Below are 15480 nucleotides of genomic sequence, written 5' to 3'. Positions count from 1 at the left end.
AAAAAAGAAAATAGATCAAACCATAGGTTTCTATATGCTTGAAATCATCTCCTCCAAAAAAATTTATAAATAAATTTAATTCGGCCCAAACAGAGTCTAATGCAAGTTTGCTCTATTTAGGAAACTGTGCTGGGGACTCTAGTGTTTTAAAATCTGATAAAACAGTCCCGGAATTTGAGGAATTTTTAGTCAAATTGATGATAAAAGGTGTACTGTAAATTTTTCCCTGATACTTCAACATACCCACAAACAGGCCGTGAACACCCTGCCCGGGCAACCAGGTGCACCACTGTGACTGGACCCAGCCACTGTCTTAATGTTACTCTCACCATCTGTGAGCCAGTGATGTTCAGTGAAATCCTGTCATCCCTTTTGCTTGTGTACCACCTCCCCCCCTTATTGCCAGAAAAAACAGTTGCCCCTGGGCCCTTACTTTCAACTACCTACCTGCTTGGGTGAGCTCACTGCCTAGGAGCTTTTCCCGTGTGACCTCCTGCATATTGTGCCACACCTCCCTCTCTAGGATCTGTGAGGATAATAAACCTTAAGTTTATTTGCCTCTCGAAGTATAATGTCTGTGGATGTATTGGAGTGGTTCTTAAAGACCCCACAAAAAAACTTAACTCCCTCTCCAACTTACAACACAGAGAGGTCTAGATAGTAAGCTAATTCCTGATGGTTCCCATCAGGAGTCAAAGGAAGGCTTTCTGTTTGTTTGGGAGAATGGAGAAAAAAAAGTTTGAGCTTCATGGAAGAGGGATCATTTGAGATGACCCTGAAAGTGTGCCATACCATATATGACATATTCAGTGACAATAAAATTGAACCTGCTGGGCATTAGTGGTACATGCCTGTAATCCCAACTACTTGGGAAGCTAAGGCAGAAAGATCACAAGTTCGAGGTCAGCTGGGCAGCATAGCAAGAGCCTATCTCAAAACTGAATCTGATGAAGATTATAGATTTAAGTGCCAAACTGCAGGACATACAAGAACCAAGGACATATTCTAAATGATGTGATGGGGCAACAACCAGAAAATCCAGAATGTGGAAAATGCTATAGGACACATGACCCAGTTTCTTCAGGAAATAAATTGTAAAAGGAAAAGGGATAGGGAACCATAATATATTAAAAGATTTAAGAGATGTGTCAACTAAATGTAATGTGTGAACCTTCTTTGAATGTTTATTCCAACAATGTAACTGAAAGAAAACTGGGACCGGGAAATTTTCAATATTGACTGCATACTATTTTCTTGGGAGGGTTTTTTTTTTTTTGAGGGATGGTCTTGCTGTGTAGCTCAGGTCAGCCTTGAACTCATGGCAATCCTCCTGCCTCAGCCTTCCAAGTGCTGGGATTAAAGGTGTGCACTACCAGGCCTGGCAGCATACTCTGTATTAAGGAATTTTTTTTGAGGTATTAGAGATTAGGGCCTCATGTATGCTAGGCAAGCTATCTACTACTGACCTACACCCCTGGCTCTGAGCATTTCTTTTTTGTTGTTGTTTTAGTACCAGAAATCGAACTCAGGACCTTGTGCTTGAGAGGCAGGTGCAGTGCCACTGAGCTAAATCCCTGGCCCTAGCATTTCTTAATATAATAATATTGTAGCTACTGTATTTATTTTATAGTCCTTATTTTTTATAGTCTGTACATTTATATAATTTATATTTAAATATGTATATAGAGTATTTTTAAATGGATTGGAACCATAAGAAATGAAGATTAAGATAACCCTCTAAGACAAAGGAAATATTAAAATCTACTAGTTAAATAATATGAATTGAGTTCGGGGATTGACAAGCATGTTAGATTTTTGTCCCCATGACCAAATACCTGAGAGAGTCAACCTGTAGGAGGAAAGATCTATTTTGGCTCACAGTTTTGGAGATTTCAGTCCAAGATCACTTGGCTCTGTTGCTTCTGGGCCTGTGGTGAGGCAGAAACATTGTGGGTATAGCAGAGGAAAGCTGCTCGCATCATGGCAGCCAAGCACCAGAGAGGCTGAGAGAGTCAGAGAAAGGGTCTGGGAACCAGATCGTGGTCTCCTAGGTCACATGCCTATAGTCCAGTCTTTCCACCAGGCCCTGTTCCTGTTTCCATCATCTCCCAATAACACCATCATCAATCCTCTGATGAAGTTAGAGTCCTCATGGTCCAGGAATATCAAGAAATACCCATTGACACACTCAGTGTGCTTTACTGATTTCCTAGGAGTATCTCAATCTAATCAAATTGACAGTACAGATTAGCTGTCACAAGTACAAAGTTTGCTTACATAATCGTTTGAGTATTTCATTGCTTTGAGTGATTGTGATGACAGAATTCAGAGGCTGTCTGAGCAAAGAAATGATGTAATCGGACCTATATTTGGGGGAGATTTATTTGGTGACCTAGAGTAGGTAGGGATCACAGGTAAGGCAACAGGAGTCTTAGGTAGTCACTGAGAATTTGAAGTAGGATTATTGCTTGGAAATTTAAGCAAAAGAATAAAATCTCATTTAAGGCCCTGTTTTTCTTGTCCTTCATCCCTCCCTTGATAATCTTCTCTAGAATCTATAAGCATGAGAAACTAAATATGGGAAAGAAATAAAAGTTATATATAACTCCAGCTTTTGATACTGAAAAGATGGTAGTATAATTAACAGAAATATTTATTTCTGGAAGAAACGATGTCCCGGTAGGGACAGTGATGGATTTAGTTTGTCATGTGCTAAGCAGGAAGGGTGACCATAAGTTCTGGTTTGCCTGGAACCATTTATGCCATCATTCTAGCATAATTATTAAAAGTATTCCCTCACAGGGCCGGGGATTTAGCTCAGTGGTTTCGCCACCTGCTGCACAAGTGCAAGGACCCGAGTTCTATCCCCGGTATCAAAAAAAAAAAAAAAAGTATTCCCTCTCACATTCAAAGATATCCCAGTTTTATATGATCACCCTAGGACTAGAGATGTAGCAAGTTAGGGTGGAACAGTGATCAGGATGGGATTCCTGAGGGAGGTAGTTGAAAATAAATGAGACTATGCCAAGAAAGGAAAGGGAGCCATGTATTTCTTAAAAATACTACAAACACAAATAGGAATAATGTTTAAGGTTTTTGGGGTTTTTTTGGTACTGGGGATTGAACTCACGTCCTTGCACTTGTACAGCAGGCAGCCAAACCACTGAGCTAAATCCCCGGCCCCAGGAATAATGTTTAGAGTAGAAGTGTACCAAGAACACAAGTATCTTGAAACACAGGCCCTGTGGGGCAGATGTGATGAAAGATAAGACATTGTCCTTTGGAAGGCAGTATGCAGGTGTGGGAATCCTCTGCATAAGAGTGAATGGCAGTAGCAGTAGGAATTTCTAGAGAAAGAAAACAATGGGAATGACAAAAGAGCTAACAAAAGATCCAGCTAACAAGAAGAATCCTACCTGATTTGAAGGAGTGGCAAGAGTGGGAATGACAGTAAGTGTTGGCTGCTGAAGTTAAATTTGCAATTAGATACCACCTGGGACTAGCTCACTTGGATGCCCATGTGCTTGCTGATGGAACAGTGTCTTTCTCTATTGTGAAGGTTTCTCTTATAAGCCAAGCCTGGAACTATGGTATAGCAGTGGGAAAAGACTGCACCAACTCAGCTATATCACTTCTGTCAGTCAGTAACATATGTTGAACCATGTTATAGCTAGATGAGCCTTCAGCAGACATGCACCCACACAATAGGTCTTGGGGGAAAAATGTTGTTTTGGTCCTTTACCAAATGGCTCAGTGTGTCTCAACTATGTTTAGAGCAAAGGTCAGACTTCAAGTTACATCTCCAGTTACTCTCATAATAGTTTATGGTATTATGAAGGTGCTCTGGGTGCCAGGGCTGGTTAATTTAGTTGGTTTGTGCATCTTTTGAATTTGCAAGATTTAGCCTTAGCCTGAGGAAAGCTGGCCCTGGTCCTTACTGTACACCAAGCAGCTCCAGAGATACACCATTTGTGTTAAAGCAAAAATACTTTCAGTTATTCTTTTCATCTATTATAACTCCTAAATAACATTTATCTTCATTTGACTTGTACTTTAAATAAAATGGATTTGGCTCGGGAAGGCTCTCATTTACCTTCATCTAAACACTGTAGTACTCATTATCAAACTTGGCCCGGCACACCTGTAATCCCAGCGCTTGGGAGGCTGAGGCAAGGGGATCACCACAAGTTCAGGGCCAGCCTAGGGTACACAGTGAGTTCAAGGCCAGCATAAACTACATAGGGAGACCCTGTCTCAAAAAAAAAAACTAACTTGTTACTAGATTTTTCTCCAGGTTGGGAATAGACAATACAAAAACTCCCTTTGCGGGACAAAAGTGAGGCACTGTGGACCTGAACCACAATAAGCTAATGATGCATTTCCCCACACAACCATGTGGAATACAGTGAATCTTTGATCCACCTTAGCACAAAAGGAATTATTCATTAGTCTTTGGTAAAAAATTGGTACTTGATTTTCTGGAAAGTGGATGTGCACACTACTTGATTAGTTTGAATGTAATCATTTGTATTTATTACATCAAACTTTATTTTTAAATATTGGTCAGTATCTATTTTACTATATAGAGTTTGTATATTTGCATAATTTGATACATGACATCTAATTCCAGTTTAAAATGCTGATCCTTTTCATTACAGTATGATACAAAGAACTAATTTGCAAATAGTTTAGGTCCCTGTGTTAGCACAAGTCATTGTTGTGATTCAGTTGTCTCTTGTAACATGATAACTTAACAGAAAATCTGTTCCATTATTTTTTAATTTGAAAAGCAAGTTCTGTGTTTGGTTTTGTTTTAAGCCAGCCTTAAAATTGTTATGTAGCTCAGTCTAACCTCAAACTTGTGATCCTCCTTTCTCAGCCTCCCAGGCTCTGGGATTACACTGTATTAATTTTGTTTGACAGCATCACTGATGAAGGGAAATGTTCAAACAAGAATTGTTTACTTTTGCTGGGTGTGATGACACATGCCTATAATCTCTGCACTCTGGAAGCTGAGGCAGGAGAATTCCCACAAGTTCAATCGTGGGCTCCATAGTCCTGAATTACACGGAAAGATGCTGTCTCAAAAATGAAAAAAAAAAAGGGCTGGGGACATAGCTCAGTGGTGCCTCACCTGCCTGGCAAGTACAAGGTCCTGAGTTCGATCTGTGGTACCTGGGGAAAAAAAAGGTTAGAGCTATAGGGCTGTAGGTCAGTGCAGATGTCCTGGCTTTAGTCTCCAGTACAGTACTGGGAGTAGTTGGGGGATCCAAACATGAGAAAAGTTGAGTACAAAAAACACATATATTCCCACTACCTAGACTCAATAATTGTTAATATTTTGCCATATTTTCTTTATTTATATACATATAGAAAAATTTGTCTTTTTTAAATTTTCACGTAATTCCAGACTTACATAGGTTTTAAGAATAGATAGCTCAGTGGTTCCGCCACCTGCCTCACAAGCGCAAGGACCAGTGCTCGATCCAGGTACCAAAAAAAATATAGTGCAGACTTAAGACAAAAGTACAACAAATTTAGCTTAAAAATCTTTGGACCAGGGATTTAGCTCAGTGGTTCTGCCACCTGGCTCACAAGCACAAGGACCCGAGTTCGATCCCTGGTACCAAAGGGGAAAAAAAAGAAAAAAGAATAGAACAGAACCAGGCGTGGTGACACAGGCCTGTAATCCCAGCATTTGAGGCAGGAAGATTGCCAAGAGTTCAAGGCTAGCCTAGGCTACCTAGTGAGTTCAAGGCCAGTCTGAACTACATAGAACTATATAGAACACTAGTGACACACTGTATCAAAAATCCAAAATAATAATAATTTTTTTAAAAATAAAGAATTCCATATACTCTTTGTTCTGATTCTCTAAATATTAATATATCATTTCCATTTGCTGTTAACATTCCCCCAATTATTAATGTTTACTAATGGGGGAGGGATTTAGCTCTGGTTCTGCCACCTGCCTTGCAAGTGCAAGGTCCCAAGTTCGATCCCCGGTACCAAAAAAAAGAATTCCAATGTTTACTCCTCTCCTTTCCCCCCCTCCTCTGTTCTCTCCCTGAACATTGAGTCAGTTACAGACATAGTAACCTTTACTCCTAAATACTTCAGTGCATATTTCCTGATTCTGTTATGCAACTACCATAACCTTCTCAAAGACGTTAACATTGCTATATTACTGTTCTCAAATCTGTATACCTTATTCACATTTTGTCAGCTGTCCCAATAACATCCTTTATAACAAAAGATAGTCTTGAATCATGGATTGTACTCAATTGTCATGTCTCTTTTGTTCTCTTTTGTCTCTTTTAGACTGGAACTTTTCCTCAGTCTTTCTTTCTTTCATGATATTAACATTTTTGAAGAGCCCAGGATAATTAAAATGTCCTTTAGTTCTAATATGATTAGATTCTCATGATTGGATTCAAGCTATACATTTTTTTTTTTTGGTACCGGGAATCAAACTCGGGTCCTTGCGCTTGCAAAGCAGGCAGCTAAACCACTGAGCTAAATCCGCAGCCCTCAAGCTATACATTTTTTACAGTAATGTAACAGACATATTAGGTATATCAGTGGGCACCTGATATTGAATTTTTCTGTTACTGGGATATTTGATTGTTTGATTCAGGTGTTGTCTCTTAAGTTTCTCCACTGTAAAGTGACTGTTTTCCTTTTTGTATAAGTATCATATGGGGGGGCAGTGTAAGACTATATAAATACCCTGTTACCCCTTCAGACTTTTAACCACTTAGTCTTTGCATCCACAGATGATTCTTTCCTGATAGATTATTATTATATTAGTTGTCAAGTAGTGATTTCATTATTCTGTCATTCCTTCTACATTTATTGGCTGGCTTTTTTTTGTGCCTAGCTTTCTTTTTTACTTGTTTGTTTTGTTTTGTTTGTTTATTTTTATTTTTTTGAGACAGGGTCTCACTATGCAGTTTAGGCTGGCCTTGAACTCACTATGTCGCCAAGGCTGGCTTCCAACTTGCAGTGATCCTCCTGCCTCTGCCTCTCAAGTGCTGGGATCAGAGATGTGCACCACCATGCCCAACTTAGCTTTCTTTTTAAAAAGCCTTCTCATTAATTTATTTCAGTATGAATTCTTGTATTTATATTCTACTCAGTGAGTTACAGTCTGTCACTGCCATTTGTTTTAATGCTCAAATTGTCCCGTGTTTGATCATTAGAAGAAGATGCTTGAGTCTCTTTTTCATGATACATTCTTTGAGCCCTTTTTCCAACAGCACAAAAACCTTTCTGGAGTCAGTCGTTGTGGCACACGCTTGTAATCCTAGCTGCTTGGAAAACTGAGGTAGGAAGATCACAAGTTCCAGGCCAGCCTGGGGAACTTAGCTAAGTCTCCCCACAGCCTGACCCGTACCAGGATCAAACTCAGGACCTTGTGCTCACCAGACAGCCATGGCGCCACTGAGTTACATCCCCGCCCTAGCCAGGTCTTGTCTCAAAAATTTTTAAAGGACTGGGGATGAAGTTCAGTGAAAGAGCACTTGCCTAGTGTGTTCAAGGCCCGGGGTTCAATCCCCAGTACTGCCAAAAGTAACAAAAGTTTACTGGTACACTTAAATTTTCCTGCTTTAGCCCTGAAGTCAGCTATTTTTCTAAAGAACTTTAGTGCCTTCTGGTGCAAAATGGCATTTAGAAACCAGTCTGTTTAGTGTTCTCATTGCTCCTGGGGTGTCATTACTTCAAAGTTCACTCGGTGCACAGACTTAAGAAGTAGATGTGTGGGGCTGGGGATATAGCTCAGTGGTAGTGTAAATAAAACCCTGGGATTGATCTCTAGCACTGGAAAAAACAGAAAGAGGCTAGGGTAAGAAAGGCAGGGAGAGGGGGGAAAAGCGAGCAAAGAAGGAAGGAATGTAAAACAAAGGAATGAATGGATGGATGTTTATACCCATAGGTATGTGTGTGTATATATGCATAGTCTCACATAAATCTGTATTTTTTACATCTATGTTTTTCTATATATTCAAATCTATTAGAATTCATACTCTAGTTAATTCTGTTTTCCTTATTGCCATGTCTATAACTCTCTTCTTCATAGGTGAGAGAACTGGATCCCTTTATCTATAATATATTTATTTGATCATTTTTAGAATACATAGGAAGTACATTCAGAATTACTAGCCAGTGGTTCTGTGGGAAAGAACCTATATGTAGGGTTTTTTCATAGTTATCAAGTGATTAACATAGAGCAGTTGTCCTCAACTTGGGAGTTTTTACCCCCCAGGAAGCACTTAGCACTATCTGGAGTCATTTTTGTTTGTTATATCTCAAAGAAGTCTACTGGCATTTAGTAAGTAGAGATCAGGGAAATTACTGACCATTCTGCAAGGCATAGGGCAAACCCTGCAACAAAAGATTATTCAGTAGTGCGAAGGGTGGGAAAACTTCAATGTAGAACTAGGAAGATATCTACTCCGTGATTTTTACATAATATTTTTGTCATACCACTTGAAAGGAAAATGTAGCCATCATGACACTTCTCTCTTAAGTACTCCTAAACATAAGGGGATTCCCCTACATGATTACAAATCCAGAAATGGGATCTTTGCAGATGCCAACAAATAGTGTTGATAGAGCTGTCAGAGAAAGTTTATAGCTGATATGACAGCATCTCTGCCACTGACCAAAAGGCTTTTGAAGAAAGAAGTGATTGGTTGACTAGAGTACACATGAGCCTAGAATCAAAACTTACCAGGGAAAATAGGATATCAGCTATGAATATAGAAATACATGTATGTAACATCAAAGATCTACTGTAATTGTGTTGTGAAAAATTACTCTTAGCTCTGTTTTTCTGACATCAAAATTTTGAAAATCAATGAATAACATTATACCTATCTCTTTGAATTTCAAGTCTTACCTAAGCTCTACATGAATGCAATATATAATTTAATAAGTACATATCTTGGGGGCTGGGGATTTAGCTCAGTAGTTTCGCCACCTGCTGCGGAAGCTCAATGACCAGAGTTCGATCCCCAGTACCAACAGCAACAACAACAACAAAAAGTACATATTTTGTAGTGCCATTACCATGATTACACACACATACATCTATTGATAATTGTTTTTGTGTTCTTTCTGCAGGATAAAATGACTAAAAATGCTTACCGTAATGTGCTTCTAAGTTTTATTTAACTCATTTGTGCTATGTTTTTAACTTTGCATGTTTAAACTTGAAAAATTGTCAGTCTTTAATTGTAGAGATTATAGTGTGATACTAACTCTTGCTTTTAAAATAAACATCTTTTTGTCAGATGACTCACAGGGTGCACAGTCAGAAATTGAGGCAAAACAAGAAATTCAGCATCTTCGCAAGGAATTGATTGAAGCCCAGGAGCTAGCTAGAACAAGTAAACAAAAATGCTTTGAACTGCAAGGTGAGATCCAAGATTATTTTAACTCGTTAGGGGATGTGTAGGGACAACATGATATAGTTACATGGTCCCAAACTTGGAGTCACAAGACATAGTATCATGTTCCACATCCAGCCTTGATGCATTAACTGTGTGATCCTGGGACATTGACTTAATCTCTCTAAACTTACTTTTCAGATCAGTAAAATGAGGAGTGATACGGTTGCCCTACCTCCTTTACAGTGTTGATGTGAAGATCAGTAAGATCTCTACAAATGAAAAATTAATTAAGTATAGGTTGAATATCCCTTATCTGAAATGCTTGGTACCAGAATGACTCAGATTTTAGAACATGTGCATAGACTTTGCCAGTTGAGCACCCCTAATCCAAAAATCAAGAATGCTCCAAGGTCTGAAACTTTTTAAGCTTTTTATCAGTACTCAAAAGGTTTTGGATTTCAGCTTGTTTCAGATTTTCAGATTTGAGATGCTCAATCTGTGCAACAAAAGGAAAAGTAATAATATAAATTTCTCTAAGTTTTAGTTACATCTAACATTAACTACTCAGTATAAGTAAAACTTATAGTCCCTGTGATTTTTTTTTTAACGTTCATCAATGAATTAGAGGAACTATGCAAGGTTAAAGTATAGAATCTTCTTTGTTAGTAACTCAGTTATCTGTAGTGTCATAAGCCAGTAGAGTCTGTGCCATGATCCTTCCATATCATTCACAGTAATTACCTTTTTGCAGTTAATTGGTGCCTTGGCAAGTCTTAAAATAAGAAAGTGGGGCTGGGGATTTAGCTCAGTGGTGCTGTGCCTGCCTCACATGCACAAGGTCCTGAGTTAGATCCCCGGTACCAAAAATAAGTAAATAAAAATAAGAAAGTGAATGACCTGTGGAGTCATTCTCATGTTCTCTAAGGTGGCCTTCCTGAAGAAAAAAAAAAAAAGGATGGCCTTCCTGGCCAGAAGAAAATTCATATCCCAGGAAGCAATGTTGGAACTTCTTGTTACTACTTCCTTCCTTTCCTGCTTCTTGAAGAAGTTCGTATCTTGAAAAACTGAAGAATGAAAATGTAACCCATATATCATGCACAAGGCCCTGGGTTCAATTCCCAGCACTACAGAAAAAAAAAAATTTTTTTTTACAGAATTGGCATTCTTGGGCCAGGGATTTAGCTCAGTGGTTCTAACACCTGCCTTGCAAGCACAAGGTCCCGAGTTCGATCCCCAGTACCAAAAAAAAAAAAAGAATTGCCATTCTTTTAGCTTGTACCTTTTGAAGGGTCCAATTACAATAGAAAAATGGTTAGCAGTCAGCAATTATTTGGTTTAGTGCTTACTATGTGCTTGGCAATAAAAATGAGAATTTTAGGGCTGGGGATTTAGCTTAGTGGTTCCAGCACCTGCCTCACAAGCACAAGGTCCCAAGTTCGATCCCCGGTACCAAAAAAAAAAAATGAGAATTTTAAGACTTCTTAAAATGTAAGCTTAAGGGCTGGAGATATAGCTTAGCAGCGCTGCACCTGCCTGGCAAGCACAGGGTCCTGAGTTCAATCCCCGTTACCAAAAAAAAAAAGTAAGCTCAAAATAATGATTGACATTTATCAAGTATGCTGCTCATGTGCAGAATATCATATATTATCTTGGTGAAACAATGTCTAGAAACTGTTAAATAGATTTCTTGCTTACTACTATTTTATGCTCCCAAAATTTTATCTAACTACTAATACTGATAATACTTACTGCTTAACTTTTGTTTCTTTCAATAAGCTTTAGGAGATAATTTCTTAGACATTTTCAGCTGCTCAATTCTGAATACTTTTCATTAAATCACAAAATTAGATATGCTGTGTTTTTACTTTTAGCTCTTCTGGAAGAAGAAAGAAAAGCCTATAGAAATCAAGTTGAAGAATCTGCTAAACAAATACAGGTTCTTCAAGGTATGGAACATTCTAGAAGTATTTGAGATTGTTTTTGTTTGTCTTTATAATTCAAAAGGAATGGAAAGGAAGAGTGCAGCGCGTTCCGAATTGTCATGGCTGTGGTTCTTCTCTGACCTGGCATAACTAGGCTCTTGGGTTATTTTCCTCTAAAGGACACACAAGGATAGGTTCGCTAGTAATCCATTATTAGACACTTGGAGTGGAAAGAGCAGGGGTGATACTATCTGGGTGATATCTTGAGTTACTAAAAGGAAAGCTTTTGAACAGGAAATGTGTTTGAGCTACTCTGTGCCTCCACACTTTTAGCTTGCTGGTGTCATTATATCTAATGCCCAAAACATACTTGCATTGCACTAAAAATTATACACCACATGGAGTAGAATATCGTCTCTGCAGTGCTTTCATTGATAATGGCTACTCTTCATGTTCACCGTTTTAGTCTCTGGGTTATCACAAGGTCATTTCAGAAATCACCAGAAAGACCCTTGCCCACCAGGTGTTTACTTCAAGGGGAAACTCTTCATACTGTGAAGCTCTGTGACCTCCATGAGATACTCCAGGAGAGGTCTTTCTTTCCTATCTCATTATAAAATTACAAAAGCAAAATTAATTTGCTTTTATTATCAAAGAAGAACCAGGTTTTTTTGGTTTTTTTATTTTGGTTTGGTTTGGGTTTTGTTCATGTTTATTTGTTTATTTTGAGGCAAGCTCTCACTGTGTAGTTCAGGCTGTCCTTGGACTCACTAGGTAGCCCAGGCTGTCCTCAAACTTGCCACCATTCTCCTGCCTCATCCTCTCAAGTGCTATGATTACAGGCTTGCGCTACCACATCTGGCTATGCCAATGTTGTTTTAAAATTTTAGCTTGAAGCCAGACTTGGTTGTAATGTGAGCACTCAGGAGGCTGACACAAAAGGATTGTCAGGACTTCAAGGCCAGCCTGAGCTACATAACAAGACCCTGTCTCAAAATATAAGCATACACACACAGACAAAATATTTTGATTTTTAAATTTTAGTTTTATTGGGCCGGGGATTTAGCTCAGTGGTTCCAACGCTTGCCTCAAAAGCACAAGGACCCGAGTTGGATCCCTGGTACAAAAAAAAAAAAAGATAAATTTTAGTTTTATTATGATCCATTTTAAATGTATGGAGTAGGCTGTATGTGTTTTTAAATTGAAAATTCTTGAAATTCTGTTAGCTCAATTCTGTTATCCATTAATTTTTATAAACCTTATTCACATCTACATTTCCATCCTGTACTGTACATGGGGAATTTTCCCTAAACGCTCTATGACATGGTGCTATGTTTTGTCTTAAAGCTGTCTTGCCTAGACATCACTGAGTGCCCTCTGATGTCAACATGTGAATTTCAAGATTTTATCAATAACTGGGGGTTGGTGTCACACACCTGTAATCTTAGCACTGGTGGCCGAGACAGATGATAGCCATGAGTTCAAGGCCAGCCTGAACTACCTCCTAATGAGACCTTGTCTCCCCAAAAAAAGGAAAAGAAAAGACTATCAACAAAACTCTCTTCACCTTATATCTGGCCATTTTACTTTCTCAGATTTTAAATCTGTTCTCTTTATCCTTCCTACAAACTTGAAAGGTCTGATACCTTCTTTAATGTTTGTTTATGTAGCAATCCTACTAGTCCTAAATCCTCTTAATTATTATTTAACTTTTTATACCCATATTTTCCTTGTAGTGTTATGGTAACCAAGACTGGTATGCTATTTCTGAACCAAGTATGATTATACAGTTTCCAGTTTGGATCACAGAGCTAAAAGACCAGATCTTTTTAAAACATACCTCTTCAATTAGAGATGAAATTCACTAATTTCATCACCTCATTCATTCAGCCAATAATTCTTAATCATCTACACTGCCAGGTGTGGGGATAGAGCAGTGAGCAACAGAGGCTTGTCTCAAAAACCAAAACAAACAACAAAAGCAACAACTCTGACAGCTAGGCTGTGCAGTATCAACAATTCTTTAATGGGCTGTTATTCTTAATTCCTATGGAATAAGAAAATGATGGATAAATATACTTTTATAGCCCAACTGCAGAGGTTACATATTGATATTGAGAATCTCCGGGAAGAGAAGGACAGTGAAGTCACAAGCACTAGAGATGAATTGCTTAGTGCCCGAGATGAAATTTTGCTCCTTCATCAAGCGGCAGCAAAAGCTGCCTCTGAGCGGGACACTGACATAGCTTCTTTGCAAGAAGAGCTTAAGAAGGTACGAGCTGAGCTTGACCGATGGAGGAAAGCAGCATCTGAATATGAGAGAGAAATCACAGGTCTGCAAAACAGTTTTCAGCTGCGATGTCAACAGTGTGAGGACCAACAGAGAGAAGAAGCAACAAGGTTGCAGGGTAAGTGTATTTTACATAAAGCTCTTAACGATTGACAGCAATAACTATAACTTGTAAAAAATAATAAGGGATTTTTTTCTCATTGATCATAATCAGTTATATTAAGCACTTCTTCTAAACTAGGGGTAGAAATATGCATGGTGTGATCAAAAAATACACCAATATTAAAATAATCTTTTTAAATTATTTCAGTAAAAGACACATTGCCATTATTCCCCCTCACATCGAACACACCCATTGTTCTTGCCACTCTGGAGCACTTCTGAAAGGCTTCTTTTGTGTCTTTACTTGTACTGTTGTGGATGCCTTCTGTCCTGAATTTCTTTAAAATGTTTGCTTTCGTGGTCATTTTGAATTCAGGGAAGAGTGATAAGTGTGCGGTGCCAGTGAATGACGTGGGTGAGGACACACTGTGATGTTTTTAATAGCCTGCCTTGCCATTAGATGGCACTCGCAGCAGCATTCACTGTTGTTTTTATTTTTGGTTTTTTTGGTTTTTTGGTACTGGGGATGGAACTCAGGACCTTGCGCTTTTGAGGCAGGCGCCAGAACCACTGAGCTAAATCCCCAGCCCTCATTCACTGTATTTTTAATCACACCTCATAGAGACATGAAAGAGGACTTCCAGAACTGCATCAGAAAGTGGAAAGAACAATAGAATAGAGTCTGAGGAGTTAGCTCAGTGGCTCTGCGCCTGCCTCACAAGCCCAAGGTCCTGAGTTCCATCCCCTGTACTGGAAAAAAAAAAGAAGAAGAAGAACAATGGGATAAATGTGTTTGAAGCTGGGGGAAATATTTTGAGGGGGTTTAATAACCATGTGTCTTTTACTGTAATAAATATTTTTAATTTAAATGCACTGGCAAAAGTATTTTTTGATCACCTTTGTATTCTTCCAGGTCTATAAGCTGTATAGTAAATGACAGTTTTTTTTAACAATTCTTTCTTTTTGTTGTTTGTTTGTTTTTTGGTACTAGGGATCAAACTTAAGACCTTGCACTTGCAAGCCAGGTGTGGTACCACTGAGCTAAATCCCCAGCCCTAACAATTCTACGCTACTATAATTTAATACTATTAAAAATTGTCTTTTTAAAAAGTGAGGTGGAAAAAGTACTATTCATGTTCAAGGTAATAGAACTTCCTTGATGCAAAATAATAGGAATCATTAGCTGTGTAAAGATCTACACATCTAGTGGGCCGGGGGTGTAGCTCACCGCCATGCAGGGTCTCAAGGGAAAAAAAATCTACGTGTCTTTGAGGGGCAAATGAGTATGTTCTCAGCTGGGGGTTTAGCTCAGTGGTTCTAGCACCTGCCTCGAAAGCACAAGGACCTGAGTTCGATCTCTGGTACCAAAAAAAAAAAAAAAAAAAGTGTACGACCTAAATAACCACAGAGGCTAAACAAAGGATGTAGAAAAGAGTATGTTCTCTGAAATATTTCCCTTCATCTTTTGAGTAGTTATGTTCCTATATTGTCAGTAGATTTTTTATTTTTATTTATTTATTTTTTTATTTTGGTTTTGGAGATCAAACTCGGGACCTTGCTCTTACAAAGCAGGCAGCGGAACCACTGAGCTAAAGCCCTGGTCCTATGTTCCTATATTGACAGACTTGTTTTTGAACTATTTTAGGTGAACTAGAAAAGTTGAAAAAGGAATGGAATGTACTGGAAACTGAATGCCATTCTCTGAAAAAGGAAAATGTTTTGTTATCTTCAGAACTGCAGCGGCAAGAAAAAGAACTGCACAAGTATGCAA

The 15480-nt window shown here is 38.6% G+C and overlaps 1 protein-coding gene across 45 annotated transcripts in view; it reads left to right on the top strand.

Moving 5' to 3' along the window:
* Positions 1 to 15480, top strand: part of Slmap (sarcolemma associated protein) — a 144711-nt gene that overhangs the window by 116292 nt on the left and 12939 nt on the right. For 29 of the 45 annotated variants that reach the window (XM_087182311.1, XM_087182283.1, XM_013065358.3 and 26 more), the window contains 4 exons: positions 9297 to 9419; positions 11267 to 11341; positions 13405 to 13725; positions 15355 to 15472. In XM_087182311.1, coding sequence (XP_087038437.1) covers positions 9297 to 9419; positions 11267 to 11341; positions 13405 to 13725; positions 15355 to 15472 — 637 coding nt within the window. The remainder of the gene's footprint in view (positions 1 to 9296; positions 9420 to 11266; positions 11342 to 13404; positions 13726 to 15354; positions 15473 to 15480) is intronic. The other 16 variants (XM_087182314.1, XM_087182315.1, XM_087182309.1 and 13 more) reach the window with 1 other exon arrangement.

This window comes from Heterocephalus glaber, unplaced genomic scaffold, assembly GCF_053883595.1.
Source record: "Heterocephalus glaber isolate CG9 unplaced genomic scaffold, H.glaber_assembly_v1.0 deba00001472, whole genome shotgun sequence".
Lineage (NCBI taxonomy): Eukaryota > Metazoa > Chordata > Mammalia > Rodentia > Bathyergidae > Heterocephalus > Heterocephalus glaber.
This window is presented reverse-complemented; position numbering and strand designations above follow the sequence as displayed.